Raw genomic sequence first — 27,285 nt, forward strand, 5'->3', positions numbered from 1 at the left:
GTGCACGGGGAGGTGCCCAGCCCCAGCAGCCCAGCAGGGACAAAGCTCTTTCCTCAGGCCCAGCAGCTGGAACAGGGATCTCTCCCCCCCCCACCTCCTGCGGGGCCAGGGCCGTGTCACCCTCGTCACCCTCGCCAGCCGCCTCTGCGGTGTTTCGGGGTCGCTGGGCTGCCCCAGGTTGTGCGTGCCCCTCACCGCAGCAAACCCCGGCCTCCCGGTGCCGGCGCCCCGTCCCATCCCGCTGCCAGCCCCGGCATGGCTGGCGCATCCCTGCATGGGCTCGCTTGCGGCCCAGAGGGAATAATCCCTGGCACTTTACGGGAGAGGCAGCCCCGGGGCTTCGGTGGGAGATTAAACATTCTTGTGGTTAATCGAGTCTCAGCAGCCGCCCGTTCCCCGGAACCAGAGATTATCCCATAATTAATTAATTAGGGTATTTGCTGCCATACGCAGGACTGCCTGGTGCAATCCAAGTCCTCTGTCTCCAGAAGCTTTCGCGGGGGAGGGACGGTCCCCTTGCCAAAGGCACAGCCCCAGTGATGGAGGGGGATGGAGGCTACAATGGAGGGCTTGATGGAGGGGGGGTGGAAGGGGGATGCAGCAGGGGCTGAGGGGAGATGGAAGCGGGATGGGGGGACAATGGAGGGGGGATACGGGGGTGTGTGAAAATGATGGGGAGGGTGGAGTGGGATGGAGGAGGGATGGAGAGGGGATGGAGGGGGATGGAAGCTTCAGTGGAGGGTATGATGGAGGAGGGGGTGGAAGGGGGGATGCAGCAGCGATGGAGGGAGGGATGGAGGGGGGGCGGAAGGGGGATGGGATGGGAGGGACAATGCAAGGGGGGATGGAGGCCGTGGTGGAGGCGGGATGGAGATGATGGGGAGGGTGGAGGGGAATGGAGGGAGCAGTAGAGGGGGATGGAGGAGGGATGGAGGGGGCGATGGGGGGATGGAGGGGGGGTGGAGGAGGGCTGGAGGGGCAATGGAGGGGATGGGGGGACTATGGAGAGGGGATGGAGGAGGCGATGGGGAGATGGAGGGGGTAGAGAATGGAAGGAGGGGATGATGGGGGGGGGTGGGGGCTACGGAGGGGGTCACTGCTGGAGCCTGGGCTGCCCCAATCCCTGTGCTGGAGGACGAGGACAGGGCACCGCTGGACTGGGGTTTACCCCACACCAGGCTGCAGAGTGGGGCCGGGCAGCACCGTACCCCACGTGTGTGTCCAGGGGGGTCCCAGCAGGCAGTGATGCCACTTCTCCCCACGGGCACTCGGGGCAGCGGTGCCCCTGGCTCCCACGGAGCCGGCACAGGCCCCATTGTTCCGTCCCTGCTGCAGCCCCCATGTCCCAGGTCCCTCCCAAATCCCCGTGCCACCGGGCAGGGACACTGGTGCTGCCCAGCTCTGCCTGTGGCACTGGCCCGGCGTTCCCAGGGCGATGGGTTCAACAGCACCGTAGCCCCGCTCCCCCCGGCAGCCCCCAGCCCCAGTGCCCCTGCCCCAAATCACCCACAGGACCGGGCTGCGGTGATGGGTAGGGGTGACACGTAGGAAGGGGGGGGTATTTAGGCAGGGCATGAGATAAGGGCAAAGTGACAGAGGGACAGGGTGACATGTCAGGAGCGGTGACCTGTAGGGACACAGTGACACAGGGATGTGGTGACGTGCAGGGGCAGAATGACATGGAGGGACACGGTGCCACGCAGGGCAGGGTGCCATGTAGGGACGGTCCCTCGCCCGCAGGTGTCAGCACTGGACCCCAGCATGCTGCTGGTGGCCGGTGGCCTCCGGCCTGGCCTCAGGGCTGACCTTTAGGGTAGACCAGGGCTGTCCCTGGGGCTTGGGGGGGGGGCAGCGGACCCTCATTGTGCCCCTCCTGGGCCAGCCTCAGGGTGTGCGGGCAGGGGCACTATGGGGCACGGGGCCACCCACCCCACAACAGCCCCCAAAGCAGCCGGGGCAGAGCTATGACCCCCTGGCTGCCCCCCACCCTTTGCTCCACGGGGGGATTAGTGCCATACCGTGGGCCCCAGGGGACCCCCATCACCGCCTTTATCCCATCCATGTGCGAGGAGGGAGTAGGGGTTGGGGTATCCTCGGGCAGCCCTGGCCGGGTGGGGGTCCTGGTGGCGTGGCCGGTGGCATCCCAGAGTGGCCGGCAGCACCGGACAGGGTGTGTGGGTGGCCGAGCACCCATGGGGGTGGATTGCTGGTCCCTGAGTCACAGGATGGGGTGCAGGGTGACTCGCGGCACTGCTGGCCCCCCCGGCGGGTCCCTGTGTGGGGTGAGGGGGGCACTGCCCTGCTCCCACCCAGACCCCAGTGTTTGAGGGTCTCTATGGCCCCCCAGGGATGCTGCCCCCTCCCTCATTTGTCATGGGTACCGCACCGGCATCAGTGCCAAAGCTGAGGTGGGACCGAGCATCCCAGGGGTGACACTGGGCTGGCCGGGACAGGGGACACGGTGGGGTGGGATGACATTCGAGGCCTGGCTGTGAGCCTATGTCAGCCCCAAAATGCTGCCGCCGCTGCAGCAGGGCTGGCGGGGGGGGTCCTGGTTCCCGCAGCCTCAGCTTTCCCGTTCCTCTTCCTGTCCCTTGTCTCCATGTCCCACGGCCACCCTGGGACATCACAGCCATCCCTGGGACACTGTGCCGCCCTTGGGCATCCCTTACTCTGCCCCATCCTGGCTGCCACTGGTCCCCGGCCCCCAGGGTGCTGAGCAGGGGGGCCCTGGGGGCAGTTTTCCCTTGGGTTTCTTCCCACCTCGCTGCTTCCCAGGTTCCCCCCAGCTCTGCCCGTGCCAGGTCCCTGGTGCCGCCATGGGGCGAGGTGGGGGCTGCCCATGCAGCCGGCAGCGGGGACCCTGGCACGGGTGGCTGTTGCCCTCACCCTGGCCGTGCCGAGGGGCCGTGCCAGTAGTTGGCACGGGATGGGATGAAATGGGATGGGAAGGGGCTACGGCCTCCTGGAGCCCCGCATGCTCCCATGGAAACACAGCCAAGCTCCGCTCCGGGGAGACACTCCACACTGGAAAAAATGCTGGAAAACATCAAACAAGCCAATTCCCAGCTCTCGTGGGTGGCCAGGGGGAGCCGGGGGGGCTGTGGCCCCGTATCCCCCCCAGCCGTTGGGACACCCAGCACCCTCTGTCCTGGGGCAGCCCCTCAGGGTGAGGCATCCCCAGGGGCTGGGTGGGTCTGGGGCTGCCCAGACTTGGCAAAGCCACGGGTCGGAGTCATTAAGGAATTAATGAGGAGCAGGAGGGATGCCCTGCCAAGCCGGGCAGGTTTCCGGCAGCAGCCCAGGCGAAATCATGCTAGCGTCGCTCGTAGTGAGGCCGGAGGCTGTGCCGATGAGGGCGGCAGTGACGGAGAGCTCTCCAGCTCGACATCCATGGCACAATGACAGCGGGGCAGCAAGGATGGACGGGCAGCAGGGTCCTGCCCGAGCCGGGTGCTGGCAGCAGGGCGGCAGGAGACCTCGCGATGCCCTTCCCATGATCTGCCCCAGCCTCTTGGGTTTCCCTGGCTGCCTGGCCCGGGCAGCAGCATCAGCCAGAGCCGGGCAGATGTGGGAGGGAAAGGACGCCCGATGCCGGTGCTGGCAGTGATGCGCTCCCACCCGTGGGACCCTGCGGTCCCCGTCCCATCTCCTTCAGCACCGCAGTCCCTGGGGCGGCTGGGCCATCCTGGGCTCTCTGCCGGGGCTGTGCACAAGGGCAAAGGGTGCCAGGGACACGGGCTGGGAGCAGGGATATGGTGTCTGTGCCGGCAGCAGTGGGTTGACATTACTTAAGCTTTTCTTTGAGGTTTGACTAACTGGTGTTGGTGTTGGCTGGACCAGCCCTGGAGAAAAGCCTGTCCTCCCTGATGGGGAAAGGATACGTCCCTGTGTGATGCTGTCCCCAGCTCAGGCAGCAGCTGAGAGACTGGACCCTCTCGCTTGCTCCCCACCAATCACCCTTCTTGCTCTCAGCTTTCTTTTGGCTTCTACAGGGGGAAAGGGACCCTGGGGGTCCAGCAGGCATTTGGCTGCTTTCCCCCATAACCAGCTCACCAGCATTCCCAGAGACCCACTGGATTTATTTCCCCATTTCCCTCCTCCACAGCAGTTTTGCGGTTCGGTTCGGCTGTATCCCCATCTGCTTGTGGCAATCCTTGTCAGCCATGCGCTCCCAGCTTCCCTCGTGCTGTCCCTGTTTCAATGTGCTGGCTCACTGGCGGGGGACCTTGTGAAGCAGCAGGGTGTTTCTGGCTGCTCCTCTCTTCCCAGTGCTGCTGGGGAGCATGGAGGGTGCCCAATGAGCCACCTGCCCCAAATCCGAGGGTGAGCTGCCTCCCAGCATCCCCAGCTGAGCCCTATCCCATAGCCAAGCAGCCGGAGCTGGAGGGAGTTCAGCCATTTGCCCAAGAGCTGCCCATTGCTTGAACCAGCTGATGTTTGCCCCGTGTCTTCTCCTCAGGACCTGGAGCTGCTCTGGCTGCCTATCGTAGCCTCTCCAAGAGCAAAGGCCACCCCACGCAGGTGGCTGCCACGAGCATCTGTGGTACTGACCAGCCATGGCCTCGGGCTCCAGCTACCCCTTGGGCTGAAATCGGGAGTTTTTTTCTGGCTTTTTCAGACTGCGACTTGAGTGTTTGTAGAGCAGCAGAGACTGCCCATGCATGGCATGGCAGAGCAGGGAAAGGGGAGCTCCCACAGCCACCCAGGAAGGCAGCAAGGGAATTGCTCCGGTGCAAGATTCACCCCATATCAAAAAGGGGGGGGGGGGGAGTTGGAGGGGCAAGGGCAGCTCATACTAAGCCTGGATTTAGGATGGATGCCGGCAGCTGACTCCTCTATAATTAGATGGCAGCAGTGGTACGAGAGCCAGCTCGGGGCGCAGAGCTCCAACATCTTCCCATCCACAGGCGTGTCATTAAAGGGAACTGCCCATTTTCCAAATGACCCCCACACACTTAAAACAGCCGGGTGAGTGCTGAGCTGCATCTCCTGACAAACGGGAGACGAGCAATAAAAGCTACTGCAAAGTGCTGCCTCTCCTGCAGGCCCTTGGGGCTGCTGCCCTCGAGGAGAAGACCCTCTGACCCGGTCCCAGAGGATGAATCCCATTGGGATGCGGGGCTGGGTGGCTTAGCGGTATCTTGTGGCACTTTGCTGATCACTGGCCACACTAATGGGGGGCTGGAAGGAGTTGCAGCCCTGCCCGGCTTCGGGGGCTGCAGGCTGGGAGCCTACATGTGTCCTATGCCCCTTGTCTGCAGCCCCTGATCCGCGTCCCGGCTCTGCCTCGACCCCTGGATCACCTGGGGGAACTCCGTGGCTGTTTGCTGAGGTCCCGCAGCCCTGGGTTGTGCCCCACCATCCCTCTTCCCATCTCTGCCATCATCCCACGGGAGCTGAGAGAGGGGGGAAAAGGGATGGCTGGCAACCACGTGGGAAGATGCAGGCTTTTATCTTGGATCTGGGTTTTCAACAGATGTGGTGTGAGCAATGTCTGTAAGGCAACTAGATCAGCATCATTGCTCAGAGATTAAAGGATTTAATAATCTGCTGGCAAGATGTAATTGAAAGAGGCAGAGCCCTGGTTGTACAGCACTCAACAAATGCACTGGGGCGTGCCCACGCTCCCCCCGAGATCCCTCCAAATCCTCCCGTAAGCAGAATAAATCCCCACTGCGTGTGGGGCAGGCCCTTTTCTACACGGATCCAGGGACTAACGCTTCATCTTCCTTCATAGGTAACTACTTATTTATCATTCACGTGCTTCTAGGGAGCCCTTCATTCGGTGACCTCAAGCTGCTCCACAAAGAATAAGGAATTGGAGGCAGCGCTGCCTCTGCGCCAGGTACACGGTGAGTCCCCCGGCACTGGGGGGGAAGCGGTGCTGCCACTTGCCGGAGGTCAAAGCATCATTCAGTGGTGGCGGCAAGCCGGCAATAGCCGCTTCTCAGTCCCTTGTTCTAATCGCTGCTCTGCTCCCTGGTGAAAAACCTTAGAAAACAAGGCAGTGACTGGCTCTGCAAAGCACTGACGACAACAATGCGGAGCTTCTTCCCCCGCTCTCCGGCAGCGTGGGATCGTGACCCAGCGTAAGCAAGCGATGCTACGATCGGAGGGCAGAAACTTTTGGCAGCAGACAGAAGGGCTGAACCTCTTGGAGGGGGGCAGCTGTCCTGGGGGCGGGGGGCAGAGGCATGGGAAGACTGAGGTCCTTAAGCATTAAAGCTGGGGCAGGAGCAGTGGTCTGCCCCGTCGCATTGCACAGAGCCGGACCGGGCAGCAGCGAGGGCAGAAAGCTCCTCGGACACGTCCAAACGTGCTGCCCGCCGCTGGGCAGAGCCCCGCTGAGCCGCCCGTGCTGGCAATGCTTTGCCAGAAGCTGAGCCGAGGTGACTGTGCAGAAATAAGAGACGTGCCCGGCACAGCGAGCCCTCTGCCAAAGGCGCTGGGCTCTGTGTGACCTTTGCATCTTCCCTGCTGCCTGGAAGTGCTGACCAAGTTCTTCTGCTCTCAACGGGGTGGTGCCAGCTGGAACAGAAAATGGTGGAGAGGGTCCCCGTTTCAGGGACGTGGAGCTGCCTTTCTTGTTCCTCTTATTCTCTGGCTGCCCGCTACAGCCCTGCCTGGGAGACAGGCAGGGTAAGAGGCAGGGACGTATGATCCAACCTGGTGGAAGTCCAACCCTGCCGGCAGCAGTGGTAGGAGCTGCTCCAAACACCGGCTTGTGGCCTTTTCAGAAGCTGCGCTGTCCAGCTGTGCGGATCAGCTGGAGGCAGGAGGGTGGCTGGGAAGCCTGGTGAGACCCAACACTGCACACGCAAGTATCTGCAAATGAGAAAAGCAGTGCGGGGGACCCTCCTTGCATCGCTTTTACTTCCCCCCCCGCAAGGAATTAATCTTTCTGACGAAGCTTATTTCTTACAGTGGGTTCTCCAGGGGTGTCTCAAAAAATTCACCCAGCTCCCGGGTATAGTTTGGTATTTATTTATTTTGAGTTCCCCTGCCTTGATGACAACAGCAGCGAAATCAAAAAGGCAGCTGGGCGCCACATGTGCCTACAGCCAGAGGGGTGGCTGGAGTTCAGAGCTCCTGGTCTGGCCCAGGGTCCTCGCAGCATGGACCACACACACACTGTGGTCACCGCTGCTAAGAGGACAGTGTCGTACAGCAGCAGGGGAAGCAACTTCAACCCCTTTTCTGTTCCTCCTCAGACAACGTCTGGAACACCTGGGGCTGTTACCGCCAGCTCCACCGGGGCTCTCGTCCCTACACAAGTTTTGGGTTCCAGGCGTTCCTGAAGTGGTGGGAGCTGGAGGTGAGCGAGGGCTGGGAGGGTCTGTGCTGGAAGGCTCCACGGGAGCTCATCCGTCAAGGTGAGGACCCAAAAATGGTGGGACCAGAACCTCCTCAGCTGGCCCGACCCGTGCTTGTGGCCAAGCAGCGGAGCCCCCGTCCCTGCCTTGGCTGGGGGAGGAGTTGGAGAAAACAAAGCTGCTTGTTCCCTGCGGCCGTAGGGCTGCTGATGCCTCCTGGATGACAAAGATCTCTTCCATCCCTGCGCACACCAAGGGCTGGGCCCTGCTTTGTGAGAGGATCTGAGTAACCGGCAAGCCTAGCTTGTCACCGCTCTCCCCGAGCAAACCTCCCCAAACTTAAATACTGTTGCACAACTCACTCGTGATTCACTGTTCCCCTCCCCATGGTGAGATCTGGAGGGCACGCATCTGCGGCGCGGTGTTGCAACCCCGCTGCTCAGCTGTTCCTGGCAAGCAGGCTCTGACAGCCGGGAAGAGGCTGCCGGGTCCTGCTGGCTCTCCTCTTCCACCCCATTCCTCCTAATTTGGTAATTACCCCTCCTCACATCAGATCAGAGCCCTCTTGATGTCACGAAAGGCGATTCTTGTGAGGATGTGGTGGGGAAGAGCTGTGAGAACCCTTCCACCTCTCACTGGACATCCCCAAATCTACCGGCCCTGCAGTGATGGTCTCCTGACCGGGACTCAGCGCGCAACCAAGAGCAAGGGTGTCCTTGTCCCGGGTGGGGTGTCTCCTGTGGGATCGGTTCCCTCGGGGGGTAACATTTAACATCAGGGTCAGTCTTAGATGCCAGACAGAAAATACTCTGTCTTGTTTGCAGTGGGATATGCGAGGCTTCATATTGCTTCCTCTCTAGGATCCTGAAAGATAAACTCCTTTGAAGTCCATTAACAAACTCTCTAGGACAAAAGGTTATTGTAAACATTGGTGCAAACATCTAGCGATGCGCTTATGCTGATAAACCTTTGGGGAGTGACTGGAAGCCGCCTGCCTGAGGGTCCCTAGTCAGTATCTGTGGCAGTGCCTTTGCTGCAGAGCTCTCCATGAATACTGGCATTTTTCTCCTTATCTGCTCAGTCGTCGACAGGAAGCGTTTCGTACGGTGCCCTTAAACTGATCTAGCGAAGCGCTAAAAATAAAACCTCTTTGTGAAGCCGCAAACTCCTGCCCTATCTGCTGCGTCAGCTCCTGGAGAGAACCTGCTGCGAGAGTTCAAGGTTTCTTGAGACAGAGGCTTGTACCCCACTCGCCGCGGGGGAAGCGTGCCTGCAAGCGGGAGCCGTGAAGGCTGAGAAATCAAATTACAAAGGAAAAGAAACCCGAGTGTGTGTCTTCAGAGAGGTGCTAAGCCAGACCTTGGGAGGGGCCGGGTGGGAGGGATGCGACTCCCATTAAGCCCTTTGAGGTGACTCCTCCTGCAAACAGTGGGAAATTACTGACGGCAGGAAAGATACTTAATTACGTAAGTGAATTGCAGTTGGCGGTGTGCTGGATGGCACCGCGGGACAGCTTGGGTTCAAACGCTTGTTCGGAAAGGGCTGCTCCTCGCCACGTTGAAGCCACGGGGTCTCTAGCAGCCCCCCGTGATGGGGCATTTCAAATGGCTTCAGCGGCGGCTCTGCAGCTTGGCTCTTACGGGAGGGTTCGCTCTCCTGACCCCTACGAGCGGGAGCTGTAACCGAGCCCCCCGAGCGCCCACGTAGCCACCAGGAATGATCTTTACTTTTGCCCGCCGTGCAGCCGCCGGGCTCCACTGCAAACACCACAGCCCGTGCAGGAGGTCCCCGGGCTCCCCGCCTTGGCCAAGCCCCCCCAGTCACCCCCTTCCAGCCCCTCGGTTTGTCCGTCTGGTTTTTGCTCCCCATTTCTGGCCTCTCCGCCCAACGGCCCGGCTCCGGCAGCTGCTGGGCCGTTGTGCTCAAGACCCCGGTACAGCCCCGGTCCCCGGGCAGGTCTCAGACCGGCTCTCGGCAGGCGGACAGCCGCTGTGGGGCTGTCCTCACCGACCCGCCCCCACCGCCTTCCCCGGGGAAGGGAGAGGGGGGTTGTCCAGGGCCTAGGCCCTGCGTGCCACTGCCTACAGCCGCAGCAGCAGGCCCGGGGAGGCTCGGCCGGGGCTGGCGGGTCCCGGCTGCAGCGGAGGGTCCCTGAGGGGGCCGGGGGGCGGGCCCCGCGGCCGGGCCGGGGTCCCCGTGAGGAGCCGCGGTCCCCGTGAGGGGCCGGCGCCCCCTCACCCCGCCCAGCCGCCAGGGGGCGGCCTCCGCCCCGCCGCCGAGGCTGGTGCTGGCGCCTTGCCTGCCCACCCCGTGACGCCACCCGCGAGGGGCGGGAGGAGGCGAGACGGGCAGGCGGGCGTACCCAGTAGGAGGCCGGCGAGCGAGGCGGGGAGGCGGGATTTGCGCCGGCGGGCGCAAGCAAAGGGTAGGAAGGCGGAGCCTCCGCCGCCCCCGTCCCCCCTCCTCCTCCTCCTCCTCAGGCCCCGCCCCGGCGCGCGGCCGCGAGGGCGGGTGGCGTCACCACGCCGGGGTTCTGCGGCGGGCCGCGGGCGCGCGCGCGCCTCCCTCCCCTCCCCTCCTCCCCGCCCCGCCCCGCCCCTCGCATCCCCGTTGCCGCCAGGGGGGCGCTGCGTGCTGACGTCAGGGCGTGCGCGCCCCCGCCCGGAGGCCTGCGCGGTTACCGAGCGGCGCGCGCAGCCTCGGCAGCGCCTGTGAGGAAGCAGCAGCCGCCGCCGCCGTCCGGGGGGAGCCGGGCCGAGCTGAACCGAGCCGCACCGAGCCGCGGGGTTATGAGGCCGGGCGCCGCCGCCTCCCCGTGAGGAGCAGCGGGCCCGTGGCGGCGCGAGGAGGAGCGCGCTGAGGCGCCGGGGCCGCCCCGCGGCAGGAAGCCATTTTGTGGGCCCCCTCCTCCTCCTCCGTCCTCCTCCTCCTCCTCCTCCTCCTCCTTCGCCGCCGCCCTCGCGAGCGGCGCGGCCGGTGCTGCCGGCCGGGGTGGGCGGGCGGACCCGAGGCGGGGGCGCCCGGTGAAGGGGGGCGAGCAGGGGGCCGGAGCGGGCGGCGGCGGCGGTGGTGGCGGCGGTGGTGGCGGTGGCGGCCGCCGCGCCTCCCCATGGCGAAGAAAACCTACGACCTGCTCTTCAAGCTGCTCCTCATCGGGGACTCGGGGGTCGGCAAGACCTGCGTGCTCTTCCGCTTCTCCGACGATGCCTTCAACACCACCTTCATCTCCACCATCGGTCAGTGCTTCCCCCGGGTCCGTCTGTCCGTCCGTCCGTCCGTCCCGGGGGGTCCCTGCCCCCGGGCTCACCCTCGGCCGGGTCCCCTCCAGCAGACACACACACCCCCCGCCACCATCCGTTTCCCGCTCTGGTGGGGTCCTGCAGCCTTCCCCTTCCCCCCCGGGGGGCTGCACCCCCGCTCTCCGCTTTGCCTCGCAGCTTTTGGTCATGTTTTCCTCCCTTGCGTCAGCCCCCCGCGTCTGAGTGTCCCCGAGGGTCCCCAGGGACCCCCTGTCCACACCCTTTCGCCTCCTTGCTCTCGCTGTCGACACGAAATCCTCGGAGAGCCGGCCTCCCCGGTCACACCCGACACCGGCTTCGCCTCTGCTGCAGGGAGGAATGGTTTGGTTTCTGTCCGCAGTTGAGCGCAGCAGTTTTCTCCACCGTCGGTGACCCTGAGCGACCCTCTCCTTCCCTCCCTTGGGGGTTGCGTTGGCAGCTTGTCCCCCGCACCCTCGGCCAGCTAACAGTGAGAGCCCACCTGGCTCCTTCCATCAGCAGTTAATCTCTAGCCCCCTGCATGCAGGAGGGCGGTGGGGTTGCCATCCCTGCACGGTATCTTCACCGCTATTGATGTGGCTTAGCAGAAATGATTACACTTGTGGGTGGGGTCTGTTTTCTCACCCAACAAAGCTGTCCTTCCCTCCTCCGGGAGTGAGCCGCCAGGCTTCTGGCAAAGCTGACTTTAGCCCTTCATTGGTGTGCAGCTCCTGACTAAGGTAGTTTCTTTGACATCACGAAGAAGACTTGTGTGTTTTCCTAGGCTTTTCCTCTCTCCATTTAATCTGTGCTGTAAGGCAGGCCTTGTACCTAACATCCTTTCTCCCTAGGTTTATCAGAGAGTTTTGCTTTTCTACTCCTGAACGCTGTCTTGTTTTGCAGATGAAGAGTTCAGGTTAGCAGCTTCTAATCTTCCTGGTGACTGACTGGCAATTTAAGAGAATTCATGCCTCCACTCTTTCTTGCAGTACCCACTGGTGTAACGTGTGCAGATACCTACCGTGCATCTGAAAAAAAGAAAATCTTTTTGGGGGGTGGCTTTTTGTGCTTGATATAAATCCCGTAAATGATTGGCCATACAGCTGTTCGCCAAGGGTGGGAGAACATACAATATCAGTGTAAATTGTAGTGCTGGGTGTAAGTACACGCCCATGTACTTCCTCATCGGTGTTGAAACGTCACCCCCAAAATTGCAGCTACCACTACAAGGCATAAAAAGACACTCTTAAGCAAGCCTCAGGTACTTGGAAGTGAAAGCAAATATATTTGGGGGACAACTAAGTGTCAAGACACAGTTGTTGCCTAAAAGCTCTTTGGGCCTGAGCTCAGGGTTTTGCTTAATTGTTTTGAGGGGGATGTGTGTGTCTGACAGTCACTTTATCTTGTCTCTTAACATCGCAGTGTAATTCTGTGCTGCTTGGCAAATTCTTGCCTGTATTACATGGCATTTGTTGCTTTCTGAGTTTGCTGGGAAGGTTTATTTCAATTCTCAAAGTTAAAAATAGTCAGTGTCTTAGTTAAGAAGTCAGCGGATATATGGTGGCTCTTGCTGCAGAGAACTTGTGCTTTTAGTGATCAGCGATGTTTAGTAATTAGTATTAGTTCTTGGTCTAACTGCAGTTTTTGAGCATTCAAGCAGAGTATCATCAGGTTTAGTAGCAAGTGTGCATGTGCAGAGCTTGGAAGCATTTCTGAACAGTCAAACCAATTTAGACCAGTAGGTATTTGTTTCTGGAGAAATTGTTTGGAGTGCATCTACACCGGAAGACAAACAAGTTTTATTTCCTAAGTTCTGAACTAAATGCCTAGGTACGGTGGCTGTGAACACTGCTTGATGACTGGTTGGTGTGTCAGGCTTGCGTCTTCACGGTGGGATTTAGCAGATTTTTGGGGTACGAAGGGGTTTGCTGTGTGGTGCTGAATTCCAGGTGCTTACCTGCACAAAGATGGCTTAAATGTATTGTTTCCTTAGTTCTTCTGTAAGTAAATGGTTAATGAGGAAACCTGCTGGGAAGGTGTCCTGTGCAAGCAGTGTCAGCGGAAAGGGAAGCTGTACATTAGCGCCTTTAAAAAGCAGCCCATCCATGAAGGAAAAATCTTGAACTGGGTTAAAACACCTGTCCGCTTAGTTGTTCTCTGCATTATTACAACAAAGCGACTGAGTTATCTCAACTTACCACTGGTAACTACGGTTTTTAGACTTTCTCAGGTTTTCCTCTGCTGCAGCAGTGACGGCAGCAATGGCAATCCAGGAACGTAACACGGGGCCTGGAAAGGTGCTTTGCCTGGTGGTACCTGCTGGTAATAAATTCCCCTGCAGCAGCTGCACAACTTGGGCTGGTTTTGCAGCCGGAAGAGGAGAGTTTCAGGAAAAACCTCAGATGGAGTCTTTGACCTGTAGCAACAAGGAAATACTATTTCCAAAGCACTTGTGTACACAGTTGATGACATTGAAGGTGACTGGCTTATTGGCCAAATCTCTCCTTATATTGAAAAAAATAATACTTGGTAACTTGTTAACTCTGATTCATGCTTTTGTGTTTACACTGAGCTCCACCAAGAACCTGATAGTCAAGCACGTAAAATGTACAGTAGTACTGTTGGCTGTAAGCAGGGACTGGTTCAGTCTTTCTAGTCTTTATAGGAAAAGATGGGTCTCAAAGAATATTGAAACTAGCCTGTGTATATAAAAGACGAGCAGGGGGAAGTGTTTTAAAACCAAAGGTTTGTCTGCATATGTAAGTGAAGATACAATAATGCTGCATTTCTACTTAACATTAGTAACTTACATTCACTTACTTTCATCTTTACACACTTTAAGGACTGATGAAGCATGATCCGTGATGGCAGTTTGGATATAATTTGCTATACGTGTAATTTGGTATACTCTCTTTAACATTTGACTTGGAAGCACTTTGGTCTAATATTTCCTGCTAAAACAGCACTTAAGCTTTTGGATGTGATGAGGTGCATGTGTGAATGATTTCATTACCCTGTCTAGAGGTACTATAAATAATCCAGATGGCTCTTCTGCAGGAATCCCTAAGTCATCGTAACCTCCCTACAGAGAGCAGGGGCCTTGTCCTCAAATGCTATGTTGCTGTTTTCAGGCAGAAAGGGAATAAATTATAGAAGACTTAGTCTATCGCAAACCATTTTTAATTTTAATAACTCTTCAGTAATTCTCTGGTGCAAAAATCATGTTTATGGTGTCATTTTTTTTGAGAAATTGTGGTGACTTTTCACTTGTGCTCTACATATACTCTACAGTTGGGTCAGGCCTGTCAGTGGTAGCTGTTCCTCTGGGCAGTGGTGTTGCTCCCTGGTGCTCCTAAGCACTGAGTACTGGAGGCTTCTCTTAAATGGACTGCTGCCTCGTCTGCCCTCTCTCCAAACACTGCTAATTTTAGTACTTTCTGTTCTGCCATTCATGCTACCAGCAGATTTTCTTTATCGTTAATATTAAAAGTGTTAGTGTAAGTAGCTTCCAGTCAGTGTATACTTGACATCTTAATTTTCTTTAGTAATTTTTTTATTGGCATTCAATGTGTCAAGATAATGACAGCTTGAAGTGAACCGTTGAAAAATGATCTGTCAGAGCTCTGGGGGCACGCTTTGTGAAGGTGTTCAGGGTCAGCAGGTAAAGTGCTGGCTTTAGTGCCTGGGCATAAGCAGGTAGGGGGGGCTGTTCTTGCAGGGATGTCCATCTAAAAATTTGAATGTCAAACCTTAACTGAAGCATGTAATTGCTATTGTTTGACTAAGTAAAATGCAAATTAAGATGAGTCACAAAAAATGTTTTCCCATGAAGTCTGACTACCTCTAGTAATGTGCTCGAGAGAACAAAGTGTATGTAATTATTCTGAGATTCCCTCTAAATGCTACTGATGTAGGTAAAGCTTTCATGGATCTTAACCCACGCTGAAGATACATTTGTGTTCTGTATTTCTGGTCTTCACTCACGCTGTCTGCAACTCTACAAATACAAGGAGAAGGAGACAAAGCAGTATGAGTGTGCAAAACTGTATTGTTTTAAATGCAAAGGTATATGAAAACTACTCTCTGAGGAAATCCTTTTTTTTTCTCAGGTTTTTTTTTTTTTTATTATTTATTTGGCCTTTATTAGAAGTTATTTTGAGTTGCTAAGCACTTGCTTTGGAATCATTGCTTATTGATACATTTAAGCAGTGAAATTTTAAAAAAATAAGTCCTCAGATATCAAAAATAGTAACTATAACAAGTTTCTTCATACATCTTAGGAGGATTTGTTTGCCCATGATTGTGATATATTAATATTGGAAAGGAAGGAGTCCCAGACAGAGAATGGGGAAAAATTTGATTGACTGTGGGAAAACAAACTGGGCAGAAATTATGTTTTGAACTGTGAAAATTCTTTTGGCTGTATGGTAGTTGCAATGAAGTTTGAAAAACAAGTAGTTTCTGGGGTCCAAAAAAAGAGTGTTACTACAGCAGTTGAAAGTACTGGCTTGCTTTTTCCTTAATATTCCTTTTTTGTCTCATACCTATAGCTTGTTGGCTTGTTGGAGCAGCAGACAACTTTGAGTTTTGCTTGTATTGTGCCCAGGCTGTGGGTTCAGTCTGTATCTGACTCCTGGCATGGAGCAGGTGAATTAGAAAAAAAACAACCAAAACCTCCAACAAAAACCCCACCCCAACTCCTGTTCAGTCATTTCGATGACATGGAGTCTAGAAATCATCAGGCAGCAAGACATGCAAAAGTCATTTCTACATATAGGTAATTGAGCTGTAGAACTTTCTGTCATGGGAAGTTTTGGAGGGCAAAATATAAATCAGTTCAGAATGAAAGTAGAAAATTGAAGTGGATCCATCGGTGACTGTTGGACATGATGCTCTGGATGCCATCTCGAGCTTGTGAATCCCCTCAGCTCTTGGTTGCTGGAGGTTGAACAAGTATTTTTTGGCCTGGAGGGAGTGGTTCTCCTCACCTCTGTCTGCTTGGGACACCCAGGAGAGGGGTTACAGAGTGAATTGGACTTATGGTGTGATACGGTATGATTGAGGGTGTTTTGTTTTTTGTTAATCTAGGGCCGTGGATAATGAGCAGCAGTTTTGCTTGTGCATGCCTCGCAGCGGTGATGAGAAGCGTGTGGATGGCTGTATGGTGAAGAGCTGAGGAGCTGAGCTGGCTGGAAACTTTTTTTTTTTTTTAACATAGCAATTTTTTCAGCTGAGCTGGATCAGTTTTCTGATCTGGCTTCTTATGTTACCATACAAATCTGTACTGGCAGAGTGCATAGGGCATCTGGGGACATGGAAGCACTGGAATAGGTGACACTTGTACTGAAAATTCACTTTTAGGGTTGCAGTGCCACGATACAAAGGGCTTGGCAGCAGCTCCAGTGCCTAGCGTTCCCTTCTCCCTGCCCCTAGTATGAAGCAAACCCTAAACTGGGCTTGCTCCTCTCCCTGTGCTGCTGCTGTCACTGCCTCAGGGCAAAAACAGTTGGTGAAGGGTGAGAACGCTGCTGAACTCCTTACTCAGGCACATACCTGTGTGGTGGCAGCACAGGACACGTAACCCTGCTGCTCCTTTTTCTGTTTGTCCTTGCACTGACATGCTATTTATGTTCAACTGAAACTAATAGGCAGCTGTTACCTAAATGCGCTAAGTACGATCAGAAGATGTGGAGACGAATGGGAAGGAGTGTGCGGAGGAGGTTGGCTGCTCCAATTAAGCCAGGGCTGTGTCCAGGAGGAGACGGAACTGTCACTTCAACAATAAGTGGCGAAGACAAAGAGTGGATGAAGTCGCTAACGTTTTCTAGGGTAAAGTGTGTTTCAGATTTGGAGCACAGGCCTGTAGCTGCTTGTGACAGGCTGTCCGTGTAATCCGTGGTCTGCTCTTGAATTTTACAAGACCAAATGAAATGCCCGTTGATGTTGGTAGAAAACTTGCCCAGGAACTGCTAAGCAGGGATACAGCCTTCATTTTAAGAAACTGAGAGCTATTTTTTAGTGCCTTGTTGAGTGATAAGCACAACTGGGGGTGCAGAGAAGTGATATCCTCTTGACTTCTTGATTTACCTCTTTCGAAAGAAAATCTGTTACTCCCCTCTCTTTGTCCTGAGAAAATGCTTAATCTGATCTACCCTTAAAGTTAATATTGATATTTAATTAGAGAATTGGTTGAGAGTATCCTAACTTGAAGGGGGTTTTTTTTAGGTTGTGCTAAGCAGATGTTGCTGCCTTTAGTCCAGCGGTGCTGTGTGGGGGGGGGTTTTGTCTTGGCAGGCCATGCTCGCTGTACCTGCTCCTGGCAGCCCTCGGGAGCAGGGTGTGGGCTGCTTCCACTGTTCGGGTGGCAACAGCTTGCTCTTGTGCTTCTCCTTTCTGGAGCTGTGGAAAGGCAGCATGTTCCTGCTTGTTAGCGGCACAGCGGAGGAAGAGCTGGAGAATCTCGGGAAGGATGGCGTCTGGGAACGGGCTGCTCCTGACAGGAAACTTCATCCCGCCTGGCATTGAGAAATGCCCAGGAAAAACATTGGATGAGAGCAGGTTGCATGGATTCCCCTGGCAGCGGCAGCTGGTGCATGTTTTGCTATGTGACCTTCTGATGACACATGGAGAAGGGTTTCAGCCAGTGTTGGTTTTGTGTAACCCTTGCTAGGGGGTAAGGTACTTCGGAAATGCTTTGTGAAAAATGAGCTTGTCAAATTCCCGATGCTGTGGGAATTCCCTGTCTGGTCCTGAGGAGACAGGAAAGAGACCAGAGCTGCTGCTGCAAGTTGTCTTGAATGTTTAGTGTTTCAGTACAACTTAACTGCGTGGGTTTTTCTTTTCTGCGTGGGTTTAGCTAGAAGTCTTGTGTGGGTTTAACTAGAAGTCTCTGCATGTTTTTGTTAATTTCTGTAGCTAAAACATCTCAAGGCTTTCTTTCCTACTGGGATTGTGACTGTTTTATACTGCTAACCTAGAGAAATACCTATTTGTGTCTCGCATTTCCAAAATCTGACTTAATGCTCCTTGAGAGAGGCCTGCTTGCTTGATTCCATTAAGTATGGAATACCTGCACTGACATCCATACCTGTACAGCTTTTTCCTCAAGGGTGCTTTTCAAACTGATGTTTCATATTTGGACTAATGATTAGCTCTACAGGTACCAGATACGCTGAAGCAGTTGTTGGACTGGGAGGAGTGCTGGAAACAGCCTCTTCCTGATAACATGGGTCTGGTGTGTTGTGGTGCTTTATGTACTGGGAGTTCCTTTAGTACTGCAGTCCAACAGGGCTGTGATCAACATCATCCTCGGTGGGAGGCTGTCTTGGCCCAAGATCTGAGCTTCAGAACTCTTAAAAGACATGGTTACAAAGGTGGGTAGTACTGTGATAACTTCAGGTGTTTACCCATTTTAGGTCAGGGTACGGTACCGCTTACTTGCCTGTTCTTTGATTTATGAGACGATCAGAAGGTTCATTAAAGCTGGTCTTGTCAAGTTGTCTCATCTGTGTCTTATGAGATCAAACTTTTGTGTCTGTTTCATGGCAACATTCACTGAACAGCATGTGCCTGGTCCTGAGTAAAAGGTTATTCTGCCCTCTGAGATGGTTATGTCTTAACTTGGTCTCACCAGCATTTTAGTCTCCTAGAGTAAAGGTGATTTTACATTTTACTTCAGATGTTCAGTTATTAACTTCAGGCATCTGGACATATGAATTAACCTATTGATGTCTGATGTATTCATGTGCTAAGTGTCACCTCTCCTGCCCTTCTAACCATAGGCATGTTACCTGTTCTTCCTCACCACCAAATCTCACTGGCAGCTGACTTCCCTGTAGGTAACTAACTTAATTGCACTTCTTAAACTATTTTACTATTGCAGGTCTATAGTAAATGTCTGAATTTTGATAATTAAAAGAAGTTGAAAATGTTGGAAGCAGCGTCTAGATGTTTCTGGTTCCTTAGGTAGCAATCTTAATTTCACACCTTCCAAGGCTTGCTGCAGTCTGCATCTTATCCTCTTCCCTTCCTTTTCTGAAATGGGATTCCTCTAGCATAACTAGCTCGTTAAAAGCTGAACTGTCAGCATGGGCTAGCTGTTGAGGCTCCTTCTGTAATTGGGGTGAAGGAAAATAAGAAAATCATCCATCTGAACATGGCAGTATGTACGCATGCCTCTCTGTCACTGTAGAGGAAGCTTAGATGTGTAGCTTAAATAAAGCTGTCTAATTGTTGGTTAAATGAATCCCACCAACGCTTCTGTTTTATTAAGCATACTGTGAGATGCTTTCATCTCAACATAACTTTTTGATCTTGCCAGTAAACAACAAATTTTTTTTTTTAGCTACTCAAGTTTCTGGCAAAAAACAAAGATAACTACTGGCTAGTTCTTTGGGTTTTGTACTTAATGTTGGTATGTCTAGGACAGTGTGGACCAGAAATGTGAGTTCTCTGGAAAAATCTGGTGCTTTTCATTCCTACTTCAGTGAGCGGGACTGGTGAACAGAAGTGCTGGTGGTTTGCATGGAAGAGGGGCTCAGAAACTCCACCTACAACAGTGTTAGATCGCTAGTGTCTGCTCGGTCGTGGTGGCCATGTGCCACAGGGCATGTGTCCCAGTGTGCTTGAGGCCTTGAACCATCCAGAGAACCAGGAGGATGCGGCTGCCCAGGTTGAGGTCTTGGGCATTTGCTGTGGTGCTGCCTGAGGCTGCTGCTGAGGGCAAGAAGCAGTGGACACAAGTCACAACAGGGCAAACTTGACCTGGGTATTAGGAAAAAATTGATGAAGGTGGTATGTGACTGGAATGGAAATGCAGAGAGATGATGGGATTGCTGTCCTTGGGGGTAGTTAAAGTATTTCTACAAGAGACCCCAGGCAACCCGAGTTAATGTGGCTCTGCTGTGGGGTGTTAGAAGTACAAGCTCCATGCTCCACAGCCTACCTTAGTCTTGCTGTTGGTCCTGGGTGCCAGGACAGGACCTGGTTTGGGGATCCGAATTCCCAGTGTGTGTCAGAGCTGCTGCTGGATCCAATCAAAAGCACTACAGTTTGGAGGGATTCCTGCTGGAAGTCTCCTTTTGATCTTCAGAGCATTAGATAATGGCCACCAGCTTTGTAAAGGGCTTCTAACAAAGTAGTTTCTTAAGAGGTAGAAGAAACAACTGATAAAGAAGGCATGTGATGTCTTGCTCAGAGCGAGTTCAGGTGTTCCTCATCTAGCTTTTGCAGGAGCTTCAGCACTGCTGCTGAGCTCAGAGCAGGCGCCTCTTTGGTCAGAGTTGCTGTCAGCATTGTGGTTTCTCACCCTGTAACTTACGGTGCTGCTGGCCCAGCTATTGGTGAAACTCTTCTTTAACCTCAGTTCTTTCTGTGTAAATTCTGATGTCATTTTCTAACATAGTCCCTTTCAATGTTGTAGTTGAGTGCTTTGTTGCAGAATAGATGTGGGATACAGAGAGCTAGGGCAGGTCCTTTGCTGAGGCAGGATGGCTGACTGTGTGACCACTCCTGGCTCCCTTCAATGCAAAGGGAAATGGGTTTATTCCATGAGAATTGAAACTGGGAGTCACTGTGGTTGCCTTGCGAGTGAGCATCTATTCTGATCTTCTTGAGGCGCAACGCCTTTTCACTGGAGTTGAGACTTGGCAAGGTGCTAGCTTGAGGCTTTTTTCTTCTTGCAGATGAGGTGTAGCTAACCTTGTTGCAGCGTACAGCAAACTAAAGAATCCAAACAAGTCTTACAGCCTCCAGTGCTGCTTTGGGAGAGGCCAACATTTTGGGGTAGCAATGACTTCAGATTCTAGGTGTGTCGTGTGACATTCTTCCAGTTTTTTTCCGCCCTTTCAAAGTACATAATTCCTGTTTCTCAGGCTCTTTCTATGAGTTCAATTTGAGTGTCACAGTATCAGTAATAGCTAAAAAAGGTGATGAAACTTAGTGATAAATGTGATGCTTCTGAGCAATATTGTAGCAATAGGGTTTTTTTTTTTTTTTACTTCAAGCTTTTTTTCCTGCTAATTAGCTTGACAACAGTGCCATTCATCTTCTCACTCGCAGGAGAACTTAGAGGTTGGGTAGAAGCATCTGGTGTTAATAATACTTGATCTCCTCCAAGAGTAGGGAGTTGGAGGAACTTTCATGGTCACGCTGTGCCGTATAGCTCGGGGTGTGGAAATTGTCCTACAAATTCCTAGAAGTAGGTGTAAACCAAAGATAAGTGCCTGCTGCCATGCTGTGCTTTGACTCTGTGAACTCTCTGTGTTTCTTGATGCTGAAGGGTTAATAAATTAAAGCTTTTTGTGGAACTTAGGTATTGTATAAGCTGATATTCAGTAAATGAAAACTTAAATATGTATTGAATTGTACTGATGCAAGCAATGGAGCTTCAAAGTTGAACGTACTATATCTAGCACTAGAAACAATGCCATTCTCTGGAGTCTCTGTAGGAAATATAGGTGTGTCCTTAACCACCAATTCTGTATTGAAAATTTTACACAGAAAGGGCTGGGTCACAGCTTATCTCCAACCCTCTTGTAAGCACGAACGATGCTTACATAGCATCTTAGACTGCAGTGCTTGGTGCTGGAGTAATGTCAGTGCATATCTAATGCCAGCAATGACAAAACTTGCTCCTGTGGTGTAGTCTAGTCACTAGCTTGACTTCGGATACTTTCATAAATAATGGTAATGTTTTCTGTTTGTAATGAAAGAAACCTAGTTTTCCAGCAATAAGTAGTCAATTACAACCACATGCATTCTTTTCAGTAAGTTGGAAAAGGCAGCTTGCAGACTGTTTCACCAGAGAAGACACGTAAAAGTCCAAGTGCAGTAACTACCTGTCCCTCATAAAGCTGCATTGACTTTGAAATACTTCAGACATACTGTAAAGTGGGTAAAGCATGACAAGCTTTCATTTCTCAAATATTGATAGGGACTGCATCATGCAAACAAATGTCAAAATCTGTTTGGAAACAATTGAAGAATCTCTGACTCCTCAGTTTTGCTGTTAGAAGTTTGAAATCCTTGTACCTGTGAGGGTGTTTCAGTGTATTTCATGTCTTTCATCTGCTGGTGTGGCTGAAACTAATCAAATGTAGGTCAGTGGGTTCAGCTGAGAGTGTAAGTTCCAGCAAGTTGTCTGGTCTGAAAACGTAAGTGATGGTCTCTCCTTCCTTTCTTTGGTAGTTCTAGCAGTAAGGAGTTTTAATTATTGAAACAAGAAGTAACTGATCTAAGTTTCTGCACTGCAGTAAGTCATTGTTACAGAAGCTGGGAAGGCAGAGAGCTTCTGGGCTCCTCTTGAGCTTCCAACTAATTATAACAGGTTGACTGGCTGAATCTTTTTAATGACCTCTAAGACACAGTACTTGCCTCTTTGGTAAAGCTAGTGCTGTTCCTGAATGAGTCTCCTTCCCTTCGTTTATGTATTACCTGTCTTGTGAAGCTGCTGAGTATAAATCAACCAGGGTAAGTGTTAACCTGAATTTTATTTTTATGTAATTTGAGGACAAAATTACTGTTACAGCAAGTAGTGACAAATTTCCTGTTTCATAAATAGAAGCAGTTTATGTGAAACCAGATTCACGTAGCATATTTTCTAGCTAACAAATATAGCATAAGTAGGCTAAGACATACATGAAAACTGATTGAATTGGCTGTAATTGAACCTGAACATACTTCAACCTGAACATACTTAGCATACATCCTTCGTGGTTTAGAGTAGAATTCCAATTAGTTGTGAATTTGTGTGTGGACTGTTGGCTTTCTGGAGTCCAGACCTTTCCTTGCCATGATTTTAGGTATGGGACCTAATGGGCTTTGTTGACAAAGGGATTCATAGGGAAATATGGCTGCTTCATGTGACGCCCTCTCTAAAAATATGTGCTGGTAAAGGTGACTGGCAGAACTCTGCCTGGACCAGAAGTTAATATTGAGTAGATTGGAAAATGAAAGATGTAATGGCAGAGAATTAAATCAGCCCTCGAATGTGGAATTAACTGACACTAAGCAGAGATTACTGCTGCATGGGAACAACTCTGAAGTAAGTACTGTTTCTTGCTAGAGCTTCATTTCCCTCCCCCCCCCCCCCCCCCTTACTACCTTATGAATAAAAACCTTACTGTCTCTTTTGTCTCTTGGTATGCATAAAACATCACTAAAATAGTTCCTTTGTTAATTTTCTTTTGTTTTGTTTGTGGGAGCCTTGTGTAAGGTTTAGCTGCTGGAATAACAAAATGATAAAGTTTCTTTTTTCTGGAAGAAGTAACTGCTTGTGTTGAAACTATGCGTGGTCTCGTAGACCTAAGTGGCAGTGTAGGTGGTATCAACAGGAAGCTTTAGTTTTCTTTCTGAGCAGAACTTTTTTAGATGTAAACTTGGAACTGTGCTTTCACATGACTTTTGAAACTCCTTCCCTGAAGGAGTATGGTTAAGAGGGATCCTGTGGGACCCTCATTGGTTGATCTGCTTGCTTTCTGTGGCCACCTCAGATCTTTCTGTGCAGCATGCTTTGAGGACTAACACATATACGTAGACTTCACTAGACAAAAGTTGCATTAATGCTTATAAATAAGTTCAAGGCAGCTGGGGAGGAGAGGATGAGAAAGCTTCATAACAGGTTCTGGCCTGAGAAATGGCTTCTGTCCCTGTTGTATGTGACAGATTACTTGCACCAAAGCGAGACTCTCTGAACCTTCGTCATTGTCTGGGATCTCAGTTTTAGTCTACCTGGTGTGAATGTCGGGTAGACTCACTGCACCCAAAATTCATGGCAGCTGTGCTTTGAACATGTCTACTGAATTGATGCTCAAGTTAAATGTGCCAGATTCTTAACTGTTGGAAACGGCTGTCACTTGATGTCCAGAACCTAGTGCCTGCATCCATTTTACTGGGGAATGGTCGTTGCCCTTGTTATCTCCTGAACTTTGCCCAGGCCCTAGTATGGAGAGTGCTAGCTCTCAAATCAAAACCATGAGATCAAAACCATGCCACAAACACTTAGCCCATTGGCTGAAGTTCTGGTCCTGGGAATTTCCCTTGCCATCAGCTAGCTCGCTGCTGCTTGTGTCCGTAGCATGCTGTTCAGTGTTTCATACCCTGGAGGGTTCACGGGCATAGCTGTGGCAGTTAGAGCTCACCCAAAGTCCCCTACCTTCTTGCTTTGCTAGAGGTAGAAAACCATGTTGTTCTTTTGTACTGCCTCAGCCATCTCTGTCAATTTAAATCGCCAGTGGCGCATTTGTTAATCACCCAAAATTGTGGCTTGAATTGCTGAGGCAGGAACGTGTGTGCTGTTGTCACTCCCTTTGAACATGGAGGAGGACATGATGCCTCTCAAGGAAAGGTTACTAGAAGCTGGGTTGTTTTGAGCTCTTGTGGATTTACCTTTAGTTCGTTACACCTTTTCCTATGGACCACCAGTCAGGCACCTCTAATGTTTTTAAGCTCATATATCTCAGTTCCTCCCTTGGAGGAGTCATTACCTTCACTTTACAGGGAAGTTGTGTTTTGTACTAATCTTTGCAAATAAACTTCATTACTAGCTTTTTGTTTACAGGTCAGTATTTAAATGTATGCAGTAGATGGAGTAAGGGAGCTAGAACTTGAGATGTAAGCAGAACTCTTGGTAAGTCACTGCCATGTCATTGTTGAATGAGGCAGTGCTGTTTTAAAATAACTTCCAAGCAGGTACACGTGATGGGACCTCAACTCTGACTGCATGCTGAATGGTACTGGTGCCTTTCTTACCTTCTGATTATTTGTATTTGCTGTTTTAATTCCAGGTATGGGGATGAACAGCACTTCATGTTGTAATCAATCTATTAAACATCTGAACAATGCCACTTGAGAAGTGGCTTTGTGGAATTCTTGGTGTATTGATACTCTTTGCTTCCTTACAGCCTTGTGGCTTCTGACACCTAAATGTGTGGACGTAATCTGTATTTAAAAAAAAAAAAAAAAAAAGAAAAGTCTTACTACTTGTGTTCCAGCTAATATAAAGATTTACATCTGCAAGTATCTGGTGCATAATAGCAAGGTAATGGACTTCTCTCTATTGGAGGGGAGTAAAGTGGAACAAGAGAGATCTCAAGGTTTGTTTCTGAAGGTGATTAATTTTTTAAATATAGGTGACAAGAATAGTGGAGGCATGGAAGGTCACAGTTGCTATGTAGGTGCAGCAACCTGGTGTGTGGAAAGCAGACAATTCACAATACCTCTGTCTCCTTGATTATTTGGGTTTTTAAATTTTTTTTTTTAATACTGCCCCCAAGTGCTCTTAAAGAATTTCTGGTAGCAATATTGACTTTTCTAATGATTTACTCCAGAATTAACATGTAGGTGTTAACTTGTGATTTTAATATAAATCTGAAGAATGATCGTTGAGGATGTTTCAATTGAGGCTAGTAGCGAGAGAAAATTTTGGTGCACCAGAAGGCTGTAGTCTTCACCTAGATTTAATATGCATCCTTGAAACGAGTTGATGCACAAAGGAAGCTTGCATGCTCACAACTTGTCTGCCGCTTTGAAGGGAAGGAGGAACACTTCAGAAAGAATTTCAAGTTAGGAAAGTGTCCTTCACTCTGGTAGGTCTGAGTCTTGTAATTCTGAACATTGTTGTTCATCTCTGAACTGGCTGGTGGCTGCGGGTGGAATACGAGGCAGGCTGCTTGGAAAGCTCGGACGAGGCAGCTGCGGGTGGGGAGGCAGCAGTGCGGCATGAGGATCCCCCATTTCTGCAAACGGTGAAGATGTGAATGAATTTACAATATGTGGCCTTTCCCAGATAAGAGGTCAGGCTGGATAACAATGGCATTCTATTGTTTTGGGGAGATTAAGCCAGAGTATTGGATTTGTCACCAAAATGAATATTCAGCTGAGTCCCCCATATCAGTTAGTGTTGATCTGCATAAATCAAATATCCCTGCAACACTGAGTGTTACTTGTTCATGATGTGTGACAGCATTTGAAAGCACAACAAATGCTGGCACCTAGAATGGAAGAATGTAGGTCACACTAAGAAGCTGCCGTCTTGCAGGATTGTCATCTGTTTCGTTAAGAATAGATTAATTGGTAGGAGGCGATCTGGCAACAGTGCTATTGCTGATGTCCTGTGTTCTCCCTTACGTTACCAACTCTGGAATTTATCTGTATTGATATGGTATTAGTGAAACTTAGCCTGTAAAGGCAGTTTTATAAAGATACTATCAAATCATATCAAAAACCTGAAGATTCAGGAAAGAGCCGTGGGGGTCACTAGGAGGGGCTGATAGGACTTGATCAGCCTATTGAAAAGGAAATACACTTTTTTTTAAAGAATCTCTAGTTTAGCAAATTTTATGTTAAAAGCTAAAGGTAAGTGGATTGTTTGGATTTTGAGAATCTACTGCATTCCTAAAAATAGATGCTCGAATTAAATGAGTGGTTTAAGATAGACACTGACACACTAGCAAATATCACTGGTTAAGAATCTTTAACTTATCTTTATGGAGAGAGAGGTCTGGTCATAATTACTTTTCTAGATACCTGCTCTACAAAAATACCAATTTTCAGCATACTCCAGGTACGGTGGGTCCCTAGCAGTTGAAGATACAGCTGTTCCCCTGGTAGTTTCTCTGCTTATTACTATATGAATGTTACTAAGAAAAACAGTTCTGTGTAGCAGTTGCTGTTGAGGTGATGTGGATTGAGGCTGGTGACCTGGAGATAAAGGAGTGAATGTTTACTCAGGTGATAGTTCATGAGGATACTAAAACAAAATATGCAATGGGTTACGTAAATGGCGCATTGTTCAGTGAATGGGTGACTGGTAGAGTGCTTGGGGAAGGTCCTTTGGGAAGGGAGAGGCCTCTAGGAGATAGACTCAATCTGAACATGGGAGGATTGACACCAGTGACTGGAAAGAAGGGGGCGGAAAGTAGCACTAATCACATCATTTGTCGTCGGTGGAATTAAAGTAATTAAATCACTTGGTTCTGTTACCGTGGTCTTCCCAGGCCTAGCTCCATCAAAACTGGGCTCACAAACAGGACACTTACCTTCCTGGTTTTTTTCCCTTACCCAGTTGTTGTGGAACTTTCTTAGACTACTAGAATTAACTAAGTGTATGTTTCCTAAGGTTTCATGTAAGGTATGTGTTACTTTATTTAGATGTAACTTCTGGTGCTCTGTAAATGCTGAATTGTCACAACTTGAAACCTTGCAGAGCAGGAAGAGTGAGTTCTTGTTGCTGCTCTAGTTTGCACACTCTGCACTAGGAAAATCTTAGTGCAGAGATGAAACAGTGAAATGTGAATTCATTGCATTTCTGTTTTACTACTGCATAAATCCATAGTCTGCTCATATCTCTAGTACTTCGTTACTGGTCACAGAATGTCAAAAATGATGGAATTAAAGGTTTAGAAGAGGACAGCGAAGACAGCCAAGAGGCCATTTCAATGTCACTGGCTCTGTGATTCCGGATACCTTCCATGTTGGTCTTGGGGGGCTGCTGCTGGTTCTCCCAGCAGCCTTCTCCACGTGGTGGCTCTGGGAGTCCTGCACTGCCTCAGTGCATTTTCTGGGGTCCCTTTGCTGCGACTGCTGAGGCTCTGCTCACTGGTCCTGGCACTGGGCTGCTATGCCTGAACAAGTTACATAGGTGCTCCCTAGCCTGCGCTTGAATAGGAGTCCTGAGTCATTGTAACTTTGGAGACTGTAAGGAAACTCTCTCA

The 27,285-nt window shown here is 51.1% G+C and overlaps 1 protein-coding gene and 1 long non-coding RNA gene across 2 annotated transcripts in view; both read left to right on the plus strand.

Moving 5' to 3' along the window:
• Positions 1–5,861: 5,861 nt before the first annotated feature.
• On the plus strand, positions 5,862–8,501 carry LOC115350849. Its single transcript, XR_003926638.1, has 3 exons — positions 5,862–6,092; positions 7,215–7,376; positions 8,141–8,501. It is a non-coding gene; the product is annotated as an uncharacterized LOC115350849 (long non-coding RNA).
• Positions 8,502–9,974: 1,473 nt separating this feature from the next.
• RAB10 (RAB10, member RAS oncogene family) overlaps positions 9,975–27,285 on the plus strand; it is a 47,094-nt gene continuing 29,783 nt past the window's right edge. The window contains exon 1 of the mRNA XM_030036863.2: positions 9,975–10,552. Coding sequence (XP_029892723.1) covers positions 10,426–10,552 — 127 coding nt within the window. The 5' untranslated portion in view covers positions 9,975–10,425. The remainder of the gene's footprint in view (positions 10,553–27,285) is intronic.

The sequence above is a fragment of the Aquila chrysaetos genome, chromosome 15 (assembly GCF_900496995.4).
Source record: "Aquila chrysaetos chrysaetos chromosome 15, bAquChr1.4, whole genome shotgun sequence".
NCBI classification, from domain to species: domain Eukaryota; kingdom Metazoa; phylum Chordata; class Aves; order Accipitriformes; family Accipitridae; genus Aquila; species Aquila chrysaetos.